We start from the raw sequence: 23,388 nt of genomic DNA on the forward strand, positions 1-23,388 counted from the left end.
TGGTGGCTTGGGAGTGGAATGGGATATGGCCTTATTCCTGGTGTGAACGAAGCTGAGAAGGTGTCCTGGCATGGTGGGGACACTAAGAAGTGCTAGACAGAGCTGTGGTGACTGCCTGAGCCCCACTTCTTGTTGTGCTGCCAGTGTTACCTTGCTCAGACCATAGATTTTGCAAAACATTGTTTTAAGGTGTTTTGATTCATCGGTGACAGATCCTGAGACCCTTCAGCTGTGCCCCTTACTGTTGATAAGTGGCTGGTGCTGGGGAGGAGGGACTGAGGGTGTGGGCAGTAGCAGGGAGCCCTTCCTCACAGAACTCATGTACAAGTCCAGACAAGTACTTCTGAGGTGTGAAGAATTTTCTGTGAGCGCTGCAGCATTTTATAACAAATGTTCCACTGAATTTGCCATCAAGAGGCTCCTCTAGACTATCTTGTTCCTAGGAAAAAAAACAAAGCGTGGCTGAGCAACCTTGAGATGTTTCAACAGCCTTGAGAATCTGTCAGTGGTGGGCTGACAGTCTGCGGGAGAACAGAGCCTGTCCTCGAGCCAGGAAATCTGTCCTGCTCTTTCTGAGGAGGTTCCTAAGGAGGTGACAAATGAAAAGCAGACCTACAGCTATCTCCATGTAGGGTAGGAATGTGCTTTGTTAATCAGGCTGTCTGAAACACCCCTGAAATGGGCAGGGAAGGGAACCTGCTTCACATTCCAGCCACGTTGCTATATCATACCACAAATTTGTCTCTTGCTGTTTTTTCCAAGTGGATCCTTTGTGGAGCAGGTAGGAGTCCAAAGAGTCTGTCCCTGGTGACATTTCCTCGTGTCCTGACAGGTGCTAGCCCCCTCTTCAGAAGTGACTGTGTTTTAGTGCAGTGCAGCTCATTTGCTGGTCATAAAGCACCTTGTAGAGTGGAAGTAAGTTTGGTTTTCGGGGTTTTTTTGTGCCCAGGTGGCCAAGAAGGCCAATGGCATCCTGGCTTGTATCAGCACTAGCGTGGCCAGCAGGGACAGGGAAGGGATCTCACCCCTGTACTCGGCACTGGTGAGGCCGCCCCTCGATGAGTGGGTTCAGTTTTGGGCCCCTCACTCCAAAAAGGCTATTGAATGACTCGAGCGTGTCCAGAGAAGGGCAACGGAGCTGGTGCAGGGTCTGGAGCACAGGTCTGATGGGGAGCGGCTGAGGGAACTGGGGGGGTTGAGTCTGGAGAAGAGGAGGCTGAGGGGAGACCTCATGGCCCCCTCCAAGTCCCTGAAAGGAGGGTGCAGAGAGGGGGGAGGAGTCTCTTGAGCCAAGGACCCAGCGGCAGGCCAAGAGGGAATGGCCTCAAGCTGCGCCAGGGTAGGGTCAGACTGGCTCTTAGGAAGGATTTCTTTGCAGAAGGGGCTGTTGGGCGTTGGAATGGGCTGCCCAGGGCAGGGGGGGAGTCCCCATCCCTGGAGGGGTTGAAGAGTCGGGTTGACCCAGCGCTGAGGGATCTGGTGGAGTTGGGAACGGTCAGGGTGAGGTTCATGGTTGGGCTGGAGGAGCTTCAAGGGCTTTTTCAGCCTAGATGATTCTGGGATTCTGTGATTCTAAGCTCACCGTGGTGCTGATGAAGAAGTACTTTTGCACTGAAAGCCTCAGGAATGGTGATGTGAGAGACTTCACATCTCCACCATAAAAGAAGTTCATAATTTTGTTCTGGTCCTGCTGGAGTTTTCTCCACCACCACCGGTTGCAATAAAAGACCACCCGAAGTGGGTGTGTAATCTGGTTGAGAGGACAGCTATCCTGCGAGCTGGCAGCCGTGACCACAGTGACCAGTTCTGCAGCAGAGGGGAGACCGCTGTGGGTTTGTGAGCTCCCTGAGCTGAACCTGTGAACAGCAATGAGGCTGCGGTGGGTGACGTTGGCCTTGGAGTGTGACCCCGCTCAGTGCGACGGCTGGGGACACCGTGCTCAGTGGGAGCTCTGCCTTGGGTGACGGTGATGGGACTTGGGTGTAGTCACCTGGGTGTAAGTGCAAGAGGGTAGAAAGACAACCCAGCTCGGCCTTTAACTGTGAGAGTCCTGTGAACCAAGGAGTACGTGTCTCCAATTAAACGAGTCGGCGGGCTCCTTTTGTAATCTGGAGTCATCCAAAACGGGGCACGTGAGCGGTGCTTTGAAGAGGTCTGCCTCTCCCAGTGTCTGTGAAGGAGCCTGGAGGGACCAGCTCAGCTCCAGACATCTACTGTGTAGTTACCCAAAGCTGACAGATGGACCCCTCTCATCAAAACTGACTTCTGGTTTTTCATAGAGCACCACCATATCTTTTCTTCTTCCCCAGTTTGCTGACTTTTGACACTAAATAACCATTTTTTTGCATTCTGTCCCACTTTCTCTACCAAAATTCTCTTCCCAGCTCCCTCATCTCCCTGCAAACTAAGTGTACCATCCCATGGGACAACAGAGCAGCATTATTGCAGACTAAGTCAGGGGCAGAGAGAGCAATGCCAAAGCCGAACCACCCAAGCATCAGGTGACAGGAGAGTCCTCCGGTGCAACACAGAGCATCACTGTTCTGTCTTGAACACGTGTCATCTGAGATCAGGGGAAGATCATAGAATCCTGGAATGGTTTGGGCTGGAAGGGACTTTAAAGTTCCAACCCCCCTGCCACAGGCAGGGGCACCTTCCACTAGCTCAGGTTGCCCAAAGCCCCGTCTAACCTGGCCTTGAACCCTTCCAGGGAGGGGGCAGCCACAGCTGCTCTGGGCAACCTGTGCCAGGGCCTCACCACCCTCACAGGGGAGAATTTCTTCTTCACATCTAATCTGAATCTCCCCTCTTGCAGTTTAAAACCGTTACCCCTCATCCTATCCCTACACCCCCTGATCAAGAGTCCCTCCCCCCTTTCCTGTAGCCCCTTTCAGTCCTGGGAGGCCGCTCTAAGGTCTCCCCGGAGCCTTCTCTTCTCCAGCTGAACCCCCCCAACTCTCTCAGCCTGTCCTCACAGGGGGGTGCTCCAGCCCCCCGAGCATCTTCGTGGCCTCCTCTGGCCCCACTCGAGCAGGTCCGTGTCCTTCTGCTGTTGGTGCCCCCAGAGCTGGACCCAGCACTGCAGGGGGGTCTCAGGAGAGCAGAGCAGAGGGGGAGAATCTCCCCCCTCGCCCTGCTGCCCACACTGCTCTGGGTGCAGCCCAGCACACGGTGGCTTTCTGGGCTGCAAGCACACGTTGCTGGCTCACAGGCAGTTTTCCATCCACTCATACCCCAAAGTCCTTCTCCACAAGCTGCTCTCAATCCACTCCTCGCCCAGCCTGTGTTTGTGCTTGGGATTGCCCCGACCCATGGGCAGGACCTTGCCCTTGGCCTTGTTGAACTCCAGGAGGTTTGCATGTCCCACCTCTCCAGCCTGTCCAGGTCCCTCCAGATGGCACATCCCTGCCCTCCAGTGTGTCGACCAACTGATCATTGTCAATACTTGGTTTCTCTCCCATTGGACAACTGGCAGCAGTAGGAACTTAGGAAAAAAAAAGCAAAACCAACAACCCAAAGCTCCAACTTCCCATGCCTCTCTTCCGGCAGGTGTTTGAAGCTGCGTTAGCTTGGATACGGTATGACCGAGACCAGAGAGAGTCGTTCCTACCTGAGCTCCTGTCCAAAATCCGCCTCCCCCTTTGTCGACCCCAGTTTCTCACTGACCGCGTGCAACAAGATGACCTGGTCCGCTGCTGCCACAAATGCAGGTGAGCCTTGGACGTGGCGTTAGAAAACTGCCCAGGGGCTGGTGGCTTTTGGTGGGGTAGAGGTAGCAGGGATGTGGTTTAGCAGTCTTGGAGATTGAAATTCTCTCTTTCTGCGGACAGAGCACCTCACGTGGCAAAAAAACAAAGCACCTTCCCCAGTTTTAACCTGCCTTCTAGAAATATTGGCCACGGGAGGGGGAAAGTCGGTTGCTTCAATCTGCATCTGACTTGAGATAGTCGGATTTCATCGTATCAGCCACGCTCTTTAATTATTTGGCTTTGATTTCAGAGACCTAGTTGATGAGGCAAAAGATTATCACCTCATGCCAGAGCGTCGGCCACACCTCCCGGCGTTCAAGACCCGTCCTCGGTGCTGTACTTCGATTGCAGGACTGATTTATGCTGTTGGAGGACTCAACTCAGCAGGTACCTTGCATATCCGCTCCCCGCAGTGCAGAGAGCAGCGTAGTTTACTGGGTGGAACAGTGAACGTCCCTCGTGTAAAGTGTTGAGCAGTTTCTCCTCCTCTGTGCGGCACTTTGACCCTTCCACTGAAGCGCTCAGTGGCTGTGCCCATAGTGCAACATCTTCCAGCTGGAAATCCTGGCTAGGTCAGGTTTATTTAGGACAGCCGTTCTTGCTTATCTGAAAGAATCGGCGTTTTGAGGATGGTGTCCTTGCCTATAGCCACAGGCAGGACTTGGAGGTGTCTAGGTGATGTCGTTGGGGTTCTGGGGTCACACATGCAGACACAGTGCGCTTGCACGAGCCTAGCCGTAGCGTAAAAAAGAGACAGAAAGCGTCTGTGAAACTGTCTGCTGGGGCCTCAGCCTGGTTAACCTGGGCTGGAGGGTCTCGTGGGCCTCGCCACAGCGCGGCTGATTTATCCTCTAGAGATTTATCCTTCCCAGGCGGCTGTGACACCAACAGAGGGGATGTGGCAGGTCTCTGCTGCCCCTTTGAGGTCAGCGGAGGTCCCGCTGCCGCAGCCTGGGACTTGTCTTAGGGTGCAGAGCACGGGTAGGCTTTGAAACGCTCTACAATCCTTCTGCGCTGTGGAGTGCAGTAGGAATTTTTCAGAGCAGGCTCTCACTGCGGGCGAGTAGAGATGTGACTGGGAGATGCCTCTGACATGGCTTTGGTGGGGGAGCTGAGGGGCTGGAATAGGACATCTGAGAGCCCAGAATAGGACGTGTGAGATCTTGGCCACTTTCCCAGAGAAGAGCAGGAAAAGTCCCTGTGTCAGCCCCATCTTTGGGCTCAGAGCAGCGACCGCTTCTCCCTCGCGCGCCTCCGCTACAGGCAAGCTTGCTAAAACAGTGTTTTACCGGGTCTCCCTCTTTTAATTTGAGTAGCAAATTTTTATGCAGGTGACTCGCTGAACGTGGTGGAAGTCTTTGATCCCATTGCCAACCGCTGGGAGAAGTGCCAGCCGATGACCACGGCCCGCAGCCGAGTCGGGGTCGCGGTGGTGAACGGGCTGCTCTACGCCATCGGCGGCTACGATGGTCAGCTGAGGCTGAGCACCGTGGAGGTGTACAACCCAGAGATGGATTCCTGGTCCAAAGTGGAAAGTATGAACAGCAAGCGAAGGTATGTGCAGCTCGCTCAGTGGGAAGGGGATCTTTGGAGCAGGAGGGGAAAAAAAAGGAGGTTGTAGGAAGGCTGGAGGTGGTGGATGCCGAATAAAAAATTTATGTGTGGGGAAGGAGCAAAAGAAAAAGGAGGAGTGGAACCGTATGGAAGCAGGTGGGATTTGCCTGGCTGCGCTTAGGGCACTCGTGCTGATTCTGGGCACTGCTTGCTGGTAAAATTGGAAAACTGTCAGCAGCTCAACAAAATTATAGCTGTGCATCAGAGCGCTGATTTACAAGGGGAGCCGTTAAAACCTCAGTAAGTAAAAAAACAGCTGAGCGGTGTGGGCTGTAAGCTACGGAGTTCTCTCAATTTTGGTGGAGTGAAATCAAACTACAAGAGAGTGATCGGGTTCTGCTGGTGAAGTCTGAAAGGGTTTGAACTGCAGTCCCAAAGGAGGTGGTCAGAGCCCCGTTTCTGCATGTGGTCATCCTAGATGGTGGGTAAAGCACCGGCAGGCCCCGTGTAGGAAACTCCTGTGCTGCTGGGAGTCAAATAAATACATTTTACCATCTCTGTCTAGTACTGGCATCTTCTTTCCCTCCCAGAAAGCAGAAGAGAATCACAGCTGGGAAGGAACGGAGTATTTTTATCACCCAGGGAGAGGGGTTTCCAGCTAAGCAGAAGGTGTTTGTCCTTGATGAACAGAGCTGTGCGGTTCCCGACCAGCCTAGGGACCACTTTGTGGTTGGGTTTGGGAGCTTTCCCTGCAGTGTTTTGAAATCCCACCTAATAAGTTGTGTGGTCGTCCTGTCCTCCCCGCTGCAACACGGTAGCTGCTTCCTGGCACCCGGGGTTTCTGCTGCAGTTTTCTTTGCGCTCACGTCCGCTCGCTAAGAGTTGTTAAATCGTTTGCTTTCCTGCAGGCTTTGCAGCACTTCTTTACCATAATGGTTTATCTGGCTTATTTTTTTTTTTTTGTGGTCTGAGATGTTGCTAGCTTGGGAAGAGCACGCTGCAAGCAGCCGAGTATGTGAAATCCTGGGCACAAGGCTCTTATAGTGGAAAAACTCATTTTTTCCGTAGCAGTGAGGTTCCTGGGAGCTTTTCCCACAGTGAGAGGCAGTTTCTCTTCCACGATTGGGTTGTTCTGCCTTGAAGCCGAGCAGAACGGGCGTCGGGTGCTCTTGTGCAGAGGAAAATGTCAGTCGCTGCACAAACTGCTCGGCTCCAGCTGCAGCGCTGGGGTTTTATCGCGGAGGATTGCGTTGCCAAGTTTGATGAGAAGCTTTGATGACTGCGTTTTTTGAGGTGGGATTCTGGTCTCTTGTCCCATTTTATAGCCTTTTTGAGCCAAAGAGGTGATTTACAAGGTGTAGTGACAGGGTCAGGCACCTTGATTTAACGAGCTTTACGTTTGACAGCAATTAGTGGCTCTCCTGAGGCTGCGCAGCGATGCCCCTCCGACCAGCAGCAGTGGGGAGATCCTCCATGGGAAACCGGAATTGCTGGGATTTTGACCCATGATCTGGGTCAGATTTTCTCCCCGTGTTTTGATTTAGTTCTTTTGATGAGGAAAAGGGGGGGTGTGCTCATGCCACGGGCATCTCTCATAACCTGCGAGGCTCAGAGGTGGGATCGAGCGGTTGAGCAGCCTGGAGGTGAAGCAAGGGGAAGAGGAGGAGGTTGGGTGGGGTGCAGGAGGCGAGGCAGGCTGTGCAGATTTCGCTCTGAACAGTGTGGCAGCACCTACGGCCGTCTCACGGGGGGCCTGCTCTTCGTTGCAGTGCAATGGGAACGGTGGTGCTGGATGGCCAGATCTACGTATGTGGCGGGTACGATGGAAACTCATCCCTCAACTCCGTGGAGTCCTATTCTCCAGAAACAAACAAGTAAGAGCTCTTCATGCCCTAAAGCCTAGTTTGCTGCTGGGGTGGTGCCGTGGCACCGCTGGGTGTCCAGGCTGGAAAGGAAACACGATAAACAATGTGGAAAAGCCTTTATATGCTGACAGCGGAGCAGCATCCCTCCTCGCGAAAGTTTACCTGGATGCAAGCGAGCAAAACCATGGTTTAAATAAAGTAGGTGGTGAAAGGAGAGCTGCCGAACGCAGCCTAGAAAATCCGATCGAGTTGAGATAATCTTTGGGGACCCTTGCTAACCTCTCCCCTCTCCCGGCAAGGTGGACAGTGGTGACCCCCATGAGCTCCAACCGCAGCGCCGCTGGAGTCACCGTCTTCGAGGGCCGGATCTATGTGTCGGGAGGGCACGACGGCCTGCAGATCTTCAACAGCGTAAGTCTGCGGGGTGTGTGTTCCTGCGAGCCTCCTGCAGGAATTAACTTACTGCAGGTAGCTGAAAGGTCAGGTTGGGGCTGGGAAGGCTCCGTGCCCCTTTCCTGTGCACCCAAAGTGCCGTTGGTCTTTACACCACCAAATTCTGACGTTTCCAGGGTCCCTCTTGCTCAGGAAGAATGAGCTGGGAGCTGGACTGGAAGTGCCGTTCTTGTGCCCCAGCACCAAAAGGATTGAACTCTAGTGCATTTTGTCCTCTCCCCGCTTCCTTCTCATTTTAAATCATTTTATCATTGCATTCCTTTGAGCTCTGAAGTATCCCAGATGTCAGGCTTTTACCTCTGCTTTCTGTGCCCGTCTGGCTTCTGTTTCAGAAACAGATTATCTCTGAAACAAGCTTCACAGCAGGGGCAGTTACAGAATCCCAGAATTATCTGGGTTGGAAAAGCCCTTGAAGCTCCTCCAGTCCAACCATGAACCTCACCCTGACCGTTCCCAACTCCACCAGATCCCTCAGCGCTGGGTCAGCCCGACTCTTCAACCCCTCCAGGGATGGGGACTCCCCCCCTGCCCTGGGCAGCCCATTCCAACGCCCAACAACCCCTTCTGCAAAGAAATCCTTCCTAAGAGCCAGTCTGACCCTGCCCTGGCGCAGCTTGAGGCCATTCCCTCTTGGCCTGGCGCTGGTTCCTTGGCTCAAGAGACTCCTCCCCCCTCTCTGCACCCTCCTTTCAGGGACTTGGAGAGGGCCATGAGGTCTCCCCTCAGCCTCCTCTTCTCCAGACTCAACCCCCCCAGTTCCCTCAGCCGCTCCCCATCAGACCTGTGCTCCAGACCCTGCACCAGCTCCGTTGCCCTTCTCTGGCCACGCTCGAGTCATTCAATGGCCTTTTTGGAGTGAGGGGCCCAAAACTGAACCCACTCATCGAGGGGCGGCCTCACCAGTGCCGAGCACAGGGGTGAGATCCCTTCCCTGTCCCTGCTGGCCACGCTAGTGCTGATACAAGCCAGGATGCCATTGGCCTTCTTGGCCACCTGGGCACACTGCTGGCTCCTGTTCAGCCGGCTGTCAATCAACCCCCCCAGGTCCCTCTCTGACTGGCAGCTCTCCAGCCACTCCTCCCCAAGCCTGTAGCGCTGCTGGGGGTTGTTGTGGCCCAAGTGCAGCACCCGGAATTTGGCCTTAGTGAAAGTTACCAGTTGACCGTAGGAACCCAGCTTGCCCTCTTCCACCTGCTCTGTGTTTCAGTTTTCTGCCTGTTTTCTAAAGAAAAGCCTGATGCGGAACAGAAAACAGTCGTTCATCCGCTCAGGAGCAGCAACGTGGGGAGCCGTGTCTGAACTGGATGTGTTACTACTGCGCTGCTCTCAGAAATTGGTCATAAAGGGTTTGTTGGGAGCAGCAGTAACTCTTTCTGCCTTGCTCAGCAGATCAGGGACAGGCTGTTGTCTGCAGCCTGAAGTACCCCAGAGCCAAGAACTACAAATCTGCTTGTCTGAGCACATTCCTGAACGGGACAAGTTTGGAGCAGTGCAAGAGTCCTTGCAGAAGGGGTCCATCTAATGGTCTCACTAGAAGTGCAGGGGATACAAAATGGTGCTTGGCCGGGTTTTTTTTTCCCCCTGAGGAGCTGGATAACCCTTCTACATATATATACGTCAGCTTTTTCTGAAAGTGGAAGAGGTTACTGCGCAGAGGAAGGGAAGGAACCCTACCCTTTGCCACAGGGTGCAGGATGTAGGCTTGAACTGCGTCAGGAGTGGTGGTTGTCCGATGTGAGAAACTGGAGACTTTGAGCTGTTACAGCTGAAATCTGCTGCCTGGAGAGAGCGGGGAGTCTCACTTGAGGTTAGGGGAGACTTAGGGGATCGTTAAGGACAGCTTGGACGTGTGCTTCTTGGGTCTGGCAGAGCTTTGGCTGGCTCTGTCTTGAGGCAGCATCCCGGTCTTGCGTGCGTGAGGAAAATTAATACACTGAAATTGAGACTGTTGCAATTGAACTTTTAATTGAAGGGTGTTCAATCCTTTTGGTGCTGAGGCTCAAACTGGGAAGAGTTTCAAATGAAAGGGGAGGGGGGTAGAGGGAGCATCTGCAAAGCTGCGCTTGCTGTGGGGAATGGTCTCTCCCCCCATTCAGGGAGTCTCTTCCCCTGCTCCAGCTCACTGGGCCGAGGTCAGGGGGAGCAGGGTGAAACGCAACGCCCGGTAAGATCCGGGATGTTAGAAAAGCTTAAAACCAATATAAAAACCTCTAAATCCACCAAACAAAACCCAGCTGGCAGTGGGGCGCGGGAGCAACCTGGCGCCATCCGGGCGAGGGTCCGCTGATGCCGCGTGCTCTCTGTGACTGCAGGTGGAGTACTACAACCACCACACGGCCACCTGGCACCCGGTGGCCAGCATGCTCAACAAGCGCTGCCGCCACGGAGCGGCCTCGCTGGGCAGCAAGATGTTTGTCTGCGGAGGCTACGACGGCTCGGGCTTCCTCAGCATCGCCGAGGTCTACAGCTCCATGGCGGATCAGTGGTACCTGATCGTCCCCATGAACACCCGGAGGAGCCGCGTCTCTCTCGTGGCGAACTGTGGCCGTCTCTACGCGGTGGGGGGTTACGACGGACAGTCCAACCTCAGCTCGGTGGAAATGTACGACCCGGAGACAAACCGCTGGACGTTCATGGCCCCCATGGTGTGTCACGAGGGAGGGGTTGGCGTGGGCTGCATCCCCCTCCTGACCATCTGAGAGGAGAGCATTTAGGGGGCCCATCTTCTCAGCGACAATCCGGGGAGCGATTCAGAGAGTGTTTGGTGACGGGATATCCGCCGGGGTGCGTTTCCAGGTGCTCAGTGTCATTCACAAACACACACACACACTCACAAAAAAACTCCACAAACCAATCCCCACCCTTGGCTTTTTGGGCTGAGGCTTCTCAATGAGCAAACGTGTTGAAATACGGTGAGTCTACGTGCTGGTGCGAGCAAGGACCTGCCCGCCTCCCTCCGCCCCCCGTGAGCCATGGCTGAGTGAATCCTTCCCCTCCTCGTCGGTTTTCCGAGCAGCCCTGCAGTCTGCTTTTGCTGCACCGTTGGGGAGCGCCGGTGTGGGCCGGGGGAGCGGGGCAGGCTGAATTACGACATAAACCAGCCGCTTTAACAACTTTGAAAATACATCCATGCCTTCCACCGGCAGCAAAGCGACCCCGGTACCCCAGGGTTCGGTCAGCGGTGACGTTCGGCTGTCGCGGTGGCTTGCTGCTGGGCACGAACGGATCTCACCTGGCTTATTGAAACAGAAAAAAAACCCACCGGCGTCGGTTCCCAAACCGCATCCAGGCTCTGCGTTTCAAGGTGCTGCTTACACAAGACGTCGCTGGCTCCTCGAAGCGGAGCCGGGCTTTCTTCAGCTCGGTGGGGAAAACTTCTCCACAAGAGCCACATGATGGAGAAACTAGGAAGAGGAAAACTGGTCGGTTAAACCATTGCGCTGTTTTAGCAAGCTTTGGAGGAGAAGGCTGAACGTAAATGACACTAAGCAACAGTCTTAGGATTTCAAAATGGGAACTAGGCCGAGGTGTTAATTGTAAAGATGTCCCTTAAATTAAATACTGATATATTTTCAAAGTCGATGTATAAGAGGCAGCTGGAGCAGAGCGGGGCCGTGGTCTTTCAGGAGGGGCGAGAAAAATACCTGTTGAATTTGTCGGCTGTGCTGGGGGGGACAGGGATGGCTGCCCACGTGGGGCCGCAGGGCGAGCGTCTCCCTGAAGGGCCGACAGAGGGAATCGTGTGTTGGTATCACGATTTTGGGGTTTGCTGTGCTGGGAAAGGTCTCGGCGGTGGGTTTTGTGCCAGGAAACTTTCTGCGCCCACAAAACGAGGCGCAGGTGGCGCGGCAGCTCCCGGCCCGCGCCGGCCTTGCCTGCGTCAGCCCTTCAGCCTTCCTCTGGCGTGAGGGTGAACTGCCATCCCTCCGGGGCTCCCCCCTGCCACCGTCCTCCCGTGCCACCCTTCGGCAAAGCCATACCCCGTCACTGCCATCGCGGGGGACAGGCAGGGCCAGGCTCCTGCCCCCGCTGCCTGCTCAGGCAGGAGGAACTTGACACTAATCCCGCCGGCCGCAGCAAAAGGACGGGGATCTCGCCCCTTGTCTTACCCGATCCCAGCGTCTGGGGGGGCTCAGAGCCTGCCCCTCCTGGCCCCCACCTTGCACTGAGCCGGGGGGAGCTGGATGTTCACCCCAGCCCCCAAATCCCAACCCCCTACTTGCTCATACCTGACTCCCAGCATCGCTGGGGATTTTAACTTCGGGTGTATATGTGGATGTCTATATATTCAGGTACTATGTATATTTTAGGGATATATAAGGAGCATATCTGGCTATAAATGTGATTTGTCAGTATAGATCTATTTCCTCCGTGTTTATCAACTGCTGGGTTCGCTGGAGGGGGAATTCAGTTGGGGTTTCCATGCTGCTAAGACTCTAAAAAGGAAAAAAAAAAACCCACCCGTGAACACTGGAATCAAAATGAAGTTGCTCTTTGGGCCGTGAATTGCAGAAATCACTGAGCTGGAGCTGCGGCGGGGTCCCTGCAGAAGGACCAGCCTCTGTTCCCTCCGAGGGAAGGACCACGCTGTATTTTTCCGTCTTTGTCCCCAACTTCCCCTGACTCGAGAGTTGTGGAGCTCGTGCTCCTCTGACCTCCCACCCCCTAGCATCTTCTCCAGGCCGTGTCCCTCCTGTGGTCACCCCGTGCTTTGAGGGGCGTGGGGCTGCTCTCCGGCCGTGCCCTCCTCCCGTCTTGCGTCCCTTCTCCCTGCCAGCCTCTCCCAGCCGAGCTTTCGTGGCCGTAAGAACGTGAATATTGGATCAAACACTCTTACAAGAGCAGGGGCTCGAAGAGTCGCTAAAGCCAGGGCTGTTGAGGACCCCCGGGCTCCCGAGCTGGTGGTCCTGGGGGACTCGCCCGTCCCCTGGCCGCGCTGCTCGCGCTCCCTGCGTTTCTTTTCCTGGGGATTTTTTTGCTTTTTCTTTGTGGATGAACCAAAGAGAAAGGGGAGCTCTTGGCCCTTCAGCACAGCTGCAGCACCTCCGTCCTCAGCCCCAAACTGCTGGTGTCCGTAACAGGACAGAAAAATACCAAATCTGGGGGAAACGAGCGCTGGTCACCCAAGGAATGTAAACTGGGAGAGCGTGATCCGCTCGGTGCAATCCTCAGTCAATCCTGTGTCCTCAAATTCAAAGAAAACCCCAAAAGGTTGAAAAAAAATGCGTTAAGGATCCTCATCGTACCGGCACGTTTCTGTGTCCGCAGACCCCGCCGCGCCCCCCACCCAGGGCTTTCGCTGCGCTGCTTCTCCCCCCCGCGCACACCAACCTGCCTCCTCACCCCAAAAGGGCACTTTTACTGTCACTTAACCCTTTTTTTAATTAAAAACCAAGAGAAATTCATCCCCTGGCTGGCTGGTGTGGCGTCTTTGAGCGAGGTGGGGAGGGTTTCTAGGCATGATCTCTGTCTGGGGACGGGGTGTTCAGACGAGTCTGAGCTCTGAGCAGAGTGATTTAAGAAAAAAAGTGGAAAAAAAGAGGGAGAGGGGAGTGGGCTCCTGTTTTTTCTCGCTGTAAATCCGGGAGGAGAGTCTTGTTCCTGGCTCAGGAGGAGCCAGACGTCGAGCATGGCTGGATGGATCTCGGGGGCATCGGTTGTGCCATCCCGCCGCGAAATTGGGAGCGGACGAAGGGAAGGGGCCGGGGAGGGGGATCGGCGTCACCGCCAGGCCCAGGCGAGCGCCAAGGAAAACACGGGCAACCCGATCCCCTCCCCACGGCGGCGGGGGCCCGGTGTTTATCCTGGCAAGCGCAGCGGGCTGAGGCGGGGGCCCCGAGCCGAGCCCAGCGCCGCTGCCCTGGTCCTGCCGCGGCTCCCTGCATGGCGCTGGTGCTGGGAGCCGTGCTGCTGGCGGCCGGCGCTGCCGTCCCACTGGGGCTGCCGCCGCCCCGCGACCTCGCTCGGTCCGTGCTGGAGACCCACGGGCAGGAGCTGAAGCTGCTCAAGGTGCTGGGAGTCACCAGGACGGTAGGAGCAGGGTGGGGTGGGGGGCAGCTGGGACCCCATTTCCCGCCGGCGTTGGGAAGCCAGCGACGGCTCCGTCTTTTTTTTCAGACCTTTGATTGGGGCACCCATTTCAGCATCAACTTCACCGCCCGCCAGCCCGCCTGCCCCAAAAACCTCCCCACCCGCCGCGGCGCCGGCTGCCACGCCCGGCCAGGCAGGGTAAGCGTGGGACCAGTTCCCCCCCCTCCGAAACGCGGAGGGGGACACAAAGGTCCCACAAGGTCCCCGCGTCCCCCAGGTGCAGCGGTGCGCGGCCCAGGTCTCCGTCTTCGCCTTCCTGCCCGACGTGCCGCTGTCGATGGTGGAGTGCGGCCGGGAGCCGGTGAGGCCTCTGGGTCCCCCCACCCTTGGGTGGGGGAGCAGCGGTGGGGACGTGTGTGTGTGTGTGTGTGTGTGTGTGTGTGTGTGTGTGTCCCACTTTGGGGATGTGTTTTGGCCGCAGGGTGAAGCCCACCCTTATTTCTCGCCCCAGCAGCCTGGCAGCAGCACCCAGCCCCGCTCCCCTGGCACCCCACGAGCCTTCAGCACCAAGCCGGGTCACCCATCATCATCATCCTCACGGCCACACCCACAACCTCGGCCCCTCACCGGCGTGTCCCTCCCAGGGACATCCCGCCACCCCCCGTCCCCAGCGGACCTGGAATAAAGATATTTCAGGGTCGTACGTGTGCGTGTGTGGGGGGGGGTGACACAATTTGGGGGATTTCGGGGGGGCACCCCCAGTGTTAGGAAACAGGGATGGGGCAAGCCCAGGGTTGTGCAAGCCTGGGGGGCACCAACACGATACGGGCAACGCTCCCGGTGTCACCCCGGTCCCTGCGGGTCCCTGCGCCGCCCCGGCCCCCCTGCGCCCCGCCGGGAAGTGGGGACGGTCCCTGAGGACTCCCAGTCCCAAAACCACCCCCCACGCCCAGCTGGGGACACCCTGGGGAGCGGGGTCGTGTCCCCAAGGGGGACCAGACGTGGGACACGCTCAGGACCCCCCCGCCCTGTGTGTGTTTCCCCCCCCCAAAAAAACTGCCACTCTGTGGGCTGGGGCCAGGCGTTTCCGGAGGGGGGGGGAGCCGAGCCCTGGGGTGGGTTTCCCAATGTCCCAGGAGGGGATAAAAGGGGACACGGGGGGGGGGTTGGTGACCGTAGGGACACGATGCTGAACTCCTGGGTGCTGGTGCTGGCGGTGCTGGGGGGGGCCTGCGCCCTCCCCGCCCCGGCCCCACTCGCCTACACCCAGGCGCTGGCTCAGGCCATCGATTCCTACAACCAGCGCCCCGAGGTGCAGAACATCTTCAGGCTGCTCAGCGCTGACCCCGAGCCCGCCCTGGTGAGTGTCGTCCCGCTCGTGACCCCCCCACACACACCCCCCACTCGTGACCCCCCCCCTCCCCACTCGTGGCCCCGCAGGGCGTCGACCTGAGCACGCTGCGGGTCCTCAACTTCAGCGTGATGGAGACGGAGTGCGCCCCGAGCGCCCAGGTGAACCCCGACGACTGTGACTTCAAGGAGAATGGGGTGAGGATGAGGAGGGGGGGTGGGACAACACCAGGGGGATCCCACCCAGGGTCCCCGGGGTGATGCTGGGTGTCATCCCCCCCCCCCCCACCACCCCCTCCACCAGGTCATCAAGGAGTGCTCAGGGCCGGTGCAGTTCCTGCAGAGCTCCCCCGAGATCGACCTGACCTGCACCGACGCCTCCTCCAACGTGAGTGGGGAGGCCCCGGGGGGGCCGCACCCACCCCCCCGGCACCCGCTGGCTGTGGATGGGAGCACCCATGGGTGGGGTGTTGGGTGTTGGGTGTCCTTCCTCCTACCCCACGTCCACTGCCCTCAATGGGGACACCCCGATGTCTCCGTCCCACCACGATGGCTCCAGCCCGAGGTGGCGGAGGGGTGGGATTGGCCGGGGGGGGGGGGGCTGCGGTCCTGGGGCACCTGTGGGGTGCTGGGTGTGGGGTGCAAGGGTCCCAGGAGCAGGGACCCAGGTGTGGGGTCCCAGGTGTGGTTCCTGGGTGCTGGGTGTGGGCTCCTGGGTGCAGGGTCCCAGTTGGGGTCCCCAGTGTGGGCTCTTGGGGGTGGGGTCCCAGTTGGGGGGGGGTCTTAGGTGGGGTCCCAGGTGCAGGGACCTGGGTGCAGGGTGCTGGGTGCTAGATAACAGGGTGCTGGGTGCAGGTGTGGGGTCCCCCGGGTGGGATTTCGGGTGCAGGGACTTGAGTGCAGGCTCCTGGGTGGGGGATCCTGGGTGCACACTCCTGGATGTGGTCCTGGGTGTTGGGTCCCCCCCGGGTGGGGTGGCAGGTGCAGGGTCCCCAGCAGCGCCCCCCCCCAGCCCAGTGACCCCCGTTATCCCTCCGGCAGCCGGTTCTGGTCCAGCGGGGCCGGTTCGGGCGCTTCCTGCGCAGGCTGCGGCGCTTTCGGCCCAGGATCAGCATCACGGTCGAGGCCAGAGGCACCTTCCGGGGCTGAGCCAATAAAGGGGCCGTTCGCGGCCGGAGTGCGTCAGCCGGCTCCTCTCTGCCTTTTGGGGGGCAACGGCGGGGGGGGGGGGGGGGGAAGGGGCACGCGGGGAGGGGGCGCAGGCAGACCCCAGGGGGGCTCCTCTCCTCACATCATCCACCAGCCTTGGGGATCCTTGGCCCCGAGGGGTCGGCCCCGGGGACAGCTTTGTGCCAGGACGCCCCCCAGGGCACCCCCAACCCCCCCAAAAAAAAGGAGCCATTCACATCCCCCCCCACATCCCCCCCACAGCGTCATCGTCCCCTCGGCATTTTGTCCCCCCAAACTGGTGGCGCTGGCAGAGGGGAGGTGCAGGCGGGGGGCACGGGGGCTGTGTGCCCCCCCCGGGAGCTGCAAGAGAAGGAAGGGGGGGGGGTTCAGCTCCCAAGGGACCCCCCCATGGCACACCCCTACGCCACGGGGGTCCCCAGGCTGTGCCAGTGAATCAGCACCCACCCCAGCGGTGGTTTGGGACGGGGGGTGCTGGGACACAGAGTGCAGAGAGACCCCCGCACCCCAAAAGCGGCCACCACGCGGGTTGTGGCTGCAGCTCCAGCTCTGGTGGCCCCATGGGACCCCGGGGATGTCCCCTCCTGTCCCCTCCACGCCGCAATGGGCCAATGGTCCCTTGGGGCTTGCGCCCCACACGCACCCCACGGCTGGCAGAGGCTCCTGGCAGACCCTGTGGTCCCCAAGGTGTCTCGGGGCGCAGCGGGGGACCCAGTCCTGGGGACACGAGTCCCTGCACGAGGCCGGTGCCAGGATGAGGCCCCGGGGGAGCTGGCGGTGCCCAACCCAGGGGGCTGACCCCACTCCCTCCACCCCAGGACCCTCCTGATCAGGACCTCCCCCATCCTGTCCTCAGTCCCCAACAGGGGACAGCAGCAGGAAAAGGCACAGCAGGGCCTGGAAGCAGCTTTATTTGGGGAAGGGGGGATCAAGGGAGGGGTCCCCAAGATGGCAGCCCCTCGAGGCGGGGGGTCTCATTTCCTCTTGATGGCCTTGTAGAGCTCGATGCCGGCGGCCACCGTCCTGATGGCCACCGGCACCAGTGGCCAGAAGCGCTTCACCCGGACGGGCTGTGGGGAGAGGAGATGTCACGGGGTGGGGGGGGGACCATGGGGGCCCCCAAAACTCCTCCCTCAGGAGCTGTGTGCTGTCCCCCCCCACGCCGGGACCCCCCCAACTTACATCCACGGTGGAGTCCACGCAGGTGACGTCGAGCACGGGGCGGCTGCCAAGCTGGGGCACGGGCGCGGAGCAGTCCTTGAGGAGCTGTGGAGAGCGGGGGGGCTGAGCGTGGGGACACACGGTGCGGGGGACTGTCCCCAGGCTGGGGAAATGGGTGACTCCCCCCTCCACGAGCCCCCCCCAAGGCTCTCACCCCATCCTCCTTGAACTCGCAGGTGTCGAGGCGGGCGCCTGAGCGCGCGGGGCACCGCGTCTCCATGATGGTGAAGTTGAGGCGCTGCAGGGAGCTGAGCTGGATGTCCTGCGGGGACAGGGATGGGGACAGGGACAGGGTGGTGGCACGCACAAGGGACAGATGGCACCCACCACCCCGTGCCCAGAGCCAGCTCAGGGCAGAGCATCCCCCTGCATCCCATCCCACCCCCCTAACCCACCCCCCTCGACCCCGTGCACAGGTTCTGTGTCTCCCTGATGTCCCCACGGGGACAGTGGGGGGCCCGGCGGTGTCCCCGAGCGGTGGCACTCACCGGGACAGGCTCGGGGTCAGCGCTGAGCAGCCTGAAGGCGTTCTGCACCTCGGGGTGCTGGTTGTAGGAATCGATGGCCTGAGCCAGCGCCTGGGTGTAGGCGAGCGGGGCCGGGGCGGGGAGGGCGCAGGCCCCCCCCAGCACCGCCAGCACCAGCACCCAGGAGTTCAGCATCGTGTCCCTACGGTCACCAACCGCCCCCCGTGTCCCATTTTATCCCCTCCTGGGACATTGGGAAACCCACCCCAGGGCTCGGCTCCCCCCCCTCCGGAAACGCCTGGCCCCAGCCCACAGAGTGGCAGTTTTTTTGGGGGGGGAAACACACACAGGGCGGGGGGGTCCTGAGCGTGTCCCACGTCTGGTCCCCCTTGGGGACATGACCCCGCTCCCCAGGGTGTCCCCAGCTGGGCGTGGGGGGTGGTTTTGGGACTGGGAGCCCTCGGGGACCGTCCCCACTTCCCGGCGGGGCGCAGGGGGGCCGGGGCGGCGCAGGGACCCGCAGGGACCGGGGTGACACCGGGAGCGTTGCAGGGACGTTTATTGCAAGCAGAGCGCCCGGGCGGGGGGCACAGGGTGGGGGGGACACGGCATCAACCGCTCAGGGTTTGGGGTTTTTGAGGTTGAGCTTGTCACGGATCCAGATCTTGCCACACTGGAAGAAACCCCTGAAACGCTCCTTGATCCTGGTAAAAAAGTCCGTGAGCCTGGATCTGGATGTGCGGAAACGGCCGAGCTGGGAGGAGACGTGGCAGAGTCAAACCTCGGGGAGATGGGGGGCGTCCCAGGGGACGTGTCCCACAGCAGCCAGGGGTGGGAGCAGGTGGCAAAGGGAGAGGACCCGGCGGGGACCGTGCTGTTTTGGGCACTTTCTTACCGTGGTGGGCACCTTCTCGCAGGAGAGCTCGACCGTGGGCTGCTGCTGCTCGAGGAAGACGAAGCCCCGGCACCAACTCACCGCCTGTGGGGAAGCAGAGGGGGGACAGGAGGTGGCTGAGAGGAGCCCAAAGCCCTCCCCGGGCCTCAGTTTCCCCACCAGCTGCTCCCCACTGAGGATGACAGCGGGGCGGCCCCGCGGGATGAAGCCTCACCCCGAGCCAGCGGCTCTTGCAGGCGCCGGTGGCCGTCCCCGGGGCCCGGCACGAGGTCTCCTCGACGGCGAAGCTCAGCTCTTGCCGGTCCTGCAGGTCCGCGAGCTGGGAGAGGGGACAGGACCCATCAGGGACCCACGGCACTGCTGTCCCCAATGCCCAGCCCCCAAACAGGCCGGATCCACCCCGAGAGGGGCCACATCCAGCCTGGAGATGAGCCCCAACTTGACTGGGCTCCATCCCCACAGGGGGTTGGACCCAGCCCCAAAACAGGCCAGATTCAGCCTCAAAAGGGGCCAGATCCTGCTCCTGGAGGAGCTCAGCACTCACCCAGCTGGGTGGGGACGGGGCCTCGCGGAGCCGCAGGATGTAGGGACTGACAGCCCTGGCGTTGAGCAGCTCCACGGCCGCCGAGACGACGTCGCTGTAGCCCACGGCCCAGACCCCCGGCGAGGACGGTGGGACGGAGCCAGCCGGGCCTCCTGGCGTGGACCCATCCGGCCCCGGCGTGGTGGCTCTGGCCAAGGCCAGCAGCAGCAGAAGCAGCACCGGCATCGCTGGGCACAGCCTCATCCTGCCTCCTGGCACCCGCCGTGCCCGGAGCCCTTTTATAGGAGCTGCCCCGGATGCGCCGGCACCGCCGCCACGGGCGTTCCCACGGGCTGGCGCTTCCCCCTGTGCAGCCGGGAAATTCCCAGCGGGTCAAATCCAACCAGGAGCTGAGTCCGTCCCCCTTTGGCCCCCAGAGCAGTTGTCCCAGCCCTGGAGCCACCTCCGGGGCTCAGCAGAAGAGAGGCCACAGGATTCGGGGTCCCCCTGCCACAGGGGTCCCCATGGGGGCAAGGACAGGGCTGATACCGAGTGACAACGTGGCCACAGACCACGGGCACCACCAGCCACCACGCTGGGGCAAGGCGCCCCGCAAGGTGACACCCAAAGAGCTGACCCGGGTTTGATGGGAACGTGGGGTGACACCACGTCGGGTTTCTGGTCCCCGTTCTCCCACGGGGCTGGATGAAGAAGCCACCCTGCCCCCCCCAACTGGGGCTTTCCAGCCCCCCAGGGGTGTTTTATGGCTGGGCGGGGCAGCGAAGACATCTGTCCCTCACGGCAAACAAGGTGGGTTTGACCAAACACCAGCCTTGGGAGCAGTCACCCTCTCCTCAGCCAAGCAGGAACCTCCAGGAGGACGTCAAGGGACCCTGCCCAGAAGACGACCCCCCCGCACAGCGAGGGGAAGCCTGAAGCCACCCAACAGGTTCGGAGCTCCCAGCCAGCGGAGGTCGTGGAGTACGTTCTCCCAGCGGCTTGTAAATCAAGCGGGGACAAGCATGCCCGGGTCAGAGCTGGTGGGTGGCATCTGGGAAGTCCCCGGGGATGGATGTTGGCCATCACAGAGCCGTAGGTTGGCCCTGGAAAGATCCAAGTGCAACCAGGTCCAACCTTCCATCGAGAAGGGACCCTCACTCCTCGTCCAGGTTCATCTTGAGAACCTCCAGCGACGGGGACTCCTCCTCCCCGAGGAGGTTCTTCCAGTGAACAACTGGTCTCACTGCACAGCCTAAGTTGAGGTGAAACCTCTCCCAGTAGCCATTGCCCCTTGCCTTCTCCACGTGGCTCCTTGAAAGCCTCCACCCTTGAAGTACTGGACTGCCACAATGAGGTCCACCCGAAACCTTCTCCTCTCCAGGGAGGAGAGACCCAAATCCTTCAGTCTTTCCTCCTAGAGCAGGTTCTCCAGCCCTTTGACCATCATCCTGGCTCTCCTTGGGACGCTCTCCAGTCTGCCCATGTCCTTCTTGATTTCTGGGGACCAGAACCGGACCCACCGCTCCAGGGGTGGCCTGGAGGAGAGGTGCTCCACCAGACCTCCCGCTTCCAAACAAGGACGAGCTGGTTGGAGGGGGCAGCCTCAGCTGTGGTGATCACGAGATGGTGGAGCTCAAGATCCTGAGAGGAGGGGGCTGGGCAGAAAGCTGGATCACCACGCGGACACTTCAAGAGAGAATGTGGCCTCACAGAATCATCTCGGTTGGAAAAGCCCTTGAAGCTCCTCCAGCCCAACCATGAACCTCACCCTGACCGTTCCCAACTCCACCAGATCCCTCAGCGCTGGGTCAACTTGACTCTTCAACCCCTCCAGGGGTGGGGACTCCCCCCCTGCCCTGGGCAGCCCATTCCAACGCCCAACAACCCCTTCTGGAAAGAAATACTTCCTAAGAGCCAGTCTAAACCTTCCCTGGAGCAACTTGAGGCCTCTTCAGGAACTTGCCTGGAAGAATCCCATGGGATACAGCCCTGGAAAGAAGCAGGGCCCAGGAGAGCTGGTTGATTTCCAATGATCATCTCCTCCAAGCCAAACAGGCCATCCTGACAGGCAGGAGATGAAGCGAGGCGGTAGAAGGTCTGCAAGGAGCTCCTGACTGAGCTCAAGAACAAGAGGGACACGTACAAGAGATGGAAGCTGGGACAGGTGACACAGGAGGAAGATGCAGGCTCTGCCCAAGGTGCAGGGTTGGGTTTAAGCAAGCCAAAGCCCCCCAGGGCTTGTGCTCAATGAGACAACGGTTAGGAGCCATCAGCATGGCCTGAAAATGGGCTCGACAGCCAGGCCCAGAGGGTGGTGATCAGCAGCACAAGGTCCAGGTGGTCACTGGTGCTGTTCCCCAGAGGTCCACACTGGGACCAGAACCGTTTCACACCTTCACTAACAATCAGGACGATGGGGCAAGTGCGCACCCACAGCAGGTTGGTAGATGACACCAAACTGGGAGGAGTGGTTGATGCACCAGAGGGTCATACCATTATCCAGAGGGACCTCAACAGGCTGGAGGAACCTCATGGGGTCCAACAAGCAGAAATGCCACGTCCTGCACTGGGGAGGAACAACCCCAGGCACCAGGACGTGCTAGGGGCCACCCAGCAGCCTGTCAGAGAAAGCCCTGGGCATCTTGGAGGACACCAGAGTGACCGTAGGCCAACACCTGAACTGGTTGTTCACAGGGGTTGTGGAGTCTCCAGTATCTGATCTACCCAAAGCTCAGGAGGTGGCCCTGGGCAACCTGCTGCGGCTGAGCCGGCTCTCAGCAGGGTCCCTGCCCGCCCTTCCGCGCTCCTTCAACCTGAGACAAGCTTTTGGGGAAGGCAAATTCCTTCCAAACACTTCCATTCTTCCAAACTCCCTCCAAATTCTTCTAAATTCCTTCCAAATCCTCCAGTTATGCAGAAAACTGGATCAGGGGTGGGGGGGACACACACCCAGCGCCGGGGGTCCTTGCTGGGACTCCTGCCTCTCTGTGGCACAACGCCAAGGTGAGGCTTTTATCAGGCCCAAAATCCTCATGGATATCGGAAGGGGAACGTGTGGCTGAGCAGCACTCACGTCCCATAACGAGCCAGGCTCTACCAGGCCTCCAGAGGAAATTTTTTGCTCCATTTTTCCTGCAGCTCATACTCAGGATTTAACAGCAACCAAAACCAGCATCAATACATCTAAATATTTTTAAACATCCTGCGTCGACCCCGAGCAGACTCAGCCCTTTCAAAATAAGACGTGAAATCCTGCAAGGCCATTTTGGGAGCAAACAAGGTGAAATACGGTAAGTTTTAGTTGGTGTAATCCCACACTCATGCAGCCACAGCTGCGCTTCTCAGGCCAACTCCCCACCCCTGACAGGGAGGAGGGGTAAACAACACCCCCAAAAACAAACACAAAGGCCCTGAGCCGTGAGAAATACCCCACTCATAAATCAGTCTCTTGCTTTATTTGACCACCAAAAGATTGAGCTGCCCCTCCTCATTCCTGGCAACCCACCTGTTTATATATTTGTCTTTTATTCATTCCCACAGCCCAGCCCTGATCTGTTTGGACACTCCAATACCGCAGGAAAGAAAACACAAGGGTCAGGCGAGGCAGAACGAAGCTAACCTTACCGGTGACACCTCAGCAGGTAAAGCGAGGGCACGGCTGGTCCATCAGCCCTGGAGCAGCAGCCCCAGAGAGGGGCAGGGGGGAAACCCCCCCAAAAAAACAGGCAGCTGAAGGAGGAGGAGGCTTTAAGGGGGCTGGGGGGGAGCTGTGGAAGGAGGAAGGCCAGGGAAGAACAGCAGCGGGGCAGGACGCGGGCTCAGCCCCACAGCGGCCTGGCCTCATCCACCCCCCCATGTTCCCACAGAGGGGTCGGTCCCGCTGCCCCACAAAATGGCGGCCTGAGGGGCGAGGGCGGGCCCAGCCGCATCCGTGGCCTCAAGTACAGCCACATTCCCACCCGGCCAGGCCGCAGGGACAGCGACCAGGCCGCGAATGGCGGCCGATGGCGGCGGCGCAACCGGAAGTACCGCGTCTTTCGCGCCGGCGCCTCATCCGGTAGCCGCTGGCCGCAGCGTGATGACGTAACGCAGG

General features: G+C 59.3%; 4 protein-coding genes across 7 annotated transcripts in view; 3 read left to right on the top strand and 1 right to left on the bottom strand.

Moving 5' to 3' along the window:
• KLHL18 (kelch like family member 18) overlaps window positions 1–13,026 on the top strand; it is a 29,765-nt gene extending 16,739 nt beyond the window's left edge. Inside the window, exons 5-10 of one of the 2 annotated variants that reach the window (XM_074870696.1) lie at window positions 3,550–3,710; window positions 4,000–4,136; window positions 5,066–5,303; window positions 7,073–7,177; window positions 7,468–7,579; window positions 9,934–13,026. In XM_074870696.1, the coding sequence (XP_074726797.1) occupies window positions 3,550–3,710; window positions 4,000–4,136; window positions 5,066–5,303; window positions 7,073–7,177; window positions 7,468–7,579; window positions 9,934–10,320 (1,140 nt within the window). In that variant the 3' untranslated portion in view covers window positions 10,321–13,026. The remainder of the gene's footprint in view (window positions 1–3,549; window positions 3,711–3,999; window positions 4,137–5,065; window positions 5,304–7,072; window positions 7,178–7,467; window positions 7,580–9,933) is intronic. The other variant, XM_074870783.1, reaches the window with a different exon arrangement.
• LOC141952849 (uncharacterized) lies at window positions 11,164–14,360 on the top strand. The gene is made up of 6 exons (XM_074890790.1): window positions 11,164–11,361; window positions 11,405–11,589; window positions 13,210–13,651; window positions 13,739–13,849; window positions 13,929–14,012; window positions 14,133–14,360. The coding sequence occupies exons 1-6, from the start codon at window positions 11,164–11,166 to the stop codon at window positions 14,334–14,336; spliced, it is 1,224 nt and encodes a 407-aa protein (XP_074746891.1). The 3' UTR covers window positions 14,337–14,360.
• A 457-nt stretch (window positions 14,361–14,817) lies between these two features.
• Window positions 14,818–16,186, top strand: LOC141952937 (cathelicidin-2-like). The gene is made up of 4 exons (XM_074891073.1): window positions 14,818–15,011; window positions 15,092–15,199; window positions 15,306–15,389; window positions 16,043–16,186. Exons 1-4 carry the CDS (start codon window positions 14,838–14,840, stop codon window positions 16,148–16,150), a joined length of 474 nt encoding a protein of 157 aa, XP_074747174.1. The 5' UTR covers window positions 14,818–14,837; the 3' UTR covers window positions 16,151–16,186.
• Window positions 16,187–17,081: 895 nt separating this feature from the next.
• Window positions 17,082–23,341, bottom strand: LOC141944369 (cathelicidin-3-like). Of its 3 annotated transcripts, none has more exons than XM_074871000.1 (7): window positions 22,920–23,341; window positions 19,317–19,661; window positions 18,987–19,091; window positions 18,773–18,856; window positions 17,565–17,672; window positions 17,372–17,455; window positions 17,082–17,259 (listed from the first exon to the last, which is right to left on the bottom strand). In XM_074871000.1, exons 2-7 carry the CDS (start codon window positions 19,557–19,559, stop codon window positions 17,164–17,166), a joined length of 720 nt encoding a protein of 239 aa, XP_074727101.1. In that variant the 5' UTR covers window positions 19,560–19,661; window positions 22,920–23,341; the 3' UTR covers window positions 17,082–17,163. The 3 variants fall into 3 exon arrangements, with proteins under 3 accessions (XP_074727101.1, XP_074727016.1, XP_074727192.1); XM_074870915.1 differs by having other exon boundaries at window positions 19,317–20,981; XM_074871091.1 differs by lacking the exons at window positions 18,773–18,856; window positions 18,987–19,091; window positions 19,317–19,661; window positions 22,920–23,341 and adding an exon at window positions 17,899–18,500.
• Window positions 23,342–23,388: the final 47 nt, after the last annotated feature.

Source organism: Strix uralensis, chromosome 1 (genome assembly GCF_047716275.1).
Source record: "Strix uralensis isolate ZFMK-TIS-50842 chromosome 1, bStrUra1, whole genome shotgun sequence".
Taxonomy (NCBI): Eukaryota; Metazoa; Chordata; class Aves; order Strigiformes; family Strigidae; genus Strix; species Strix uralensis.

Bases quoted from the DNA above. Each gene is read 5' to 3' on its own strand.
- LOC141952849 (XM_074890790.1), top strand. From the start codon at position 11,164: ATGTCCCTTAAATTAAATACTGATATATTTTCAAAGTCGATGTATAAG. The intron at 13,652-13,738 runs GTAGGAGCAGGG...CTTTTTTTTCAG, and splicing joins TGCTGGGAGTCACCAGGACG to ACCTTTGATTGGGGCACCCA. The intron at 13,850-13,928 runs GTAAGCGTGGGA...CGCGTCCCCCAG, and splicing joins GCCACGCCCGGCCAGGCAGG to GTGCAGCGGTGCGCGGCCCA.
- LOC141952937 (XM_074891073.1), top strand. From the start codon at position 14,838: ATGCTGAACTCCTGGGTGCTGGTGCTGGCGGTGCTGGGGGGGGCCTGC. The intron at 15,012-15,091 runs GTGAGTGTCGTC...GTGGCCCCGCAG, and splicing joins CTGACCCCGAGCCCGCCCTG to GGCGTCGACCTGAGCACGCT. The intron at 15,200-15,305 runs GTGAGGATGAGG...CCCCTCCACCAG, and splicing joins GTGACTTCAAGGAGAATGGG to GTCATCAAGGAGTGCTCAGG.
- LOC141944369 (XM_074871000.1), bottom strand. From the start codon at position 19,559: ATGAGGCTGTGCCCAGCGATGCCGGTGCTGCTTCTGCTGCTGCTGGCC. The intron at 18,857-18,986 runs GTGAGGCTTCAT...GCTTCCCCACAG, and splicing joins GCAAGAGCCGCTGGCTCGGG to GCGGTGAGTTGGTGCCGGGG. The intron at 17,456-17,564 runs GTGAGAGCCTTG...CGCTCTCCACAG, and splicing joins GCGAGTTCAAGGAGGATGGG to CTCCTCAAGGACTGCTCCGC.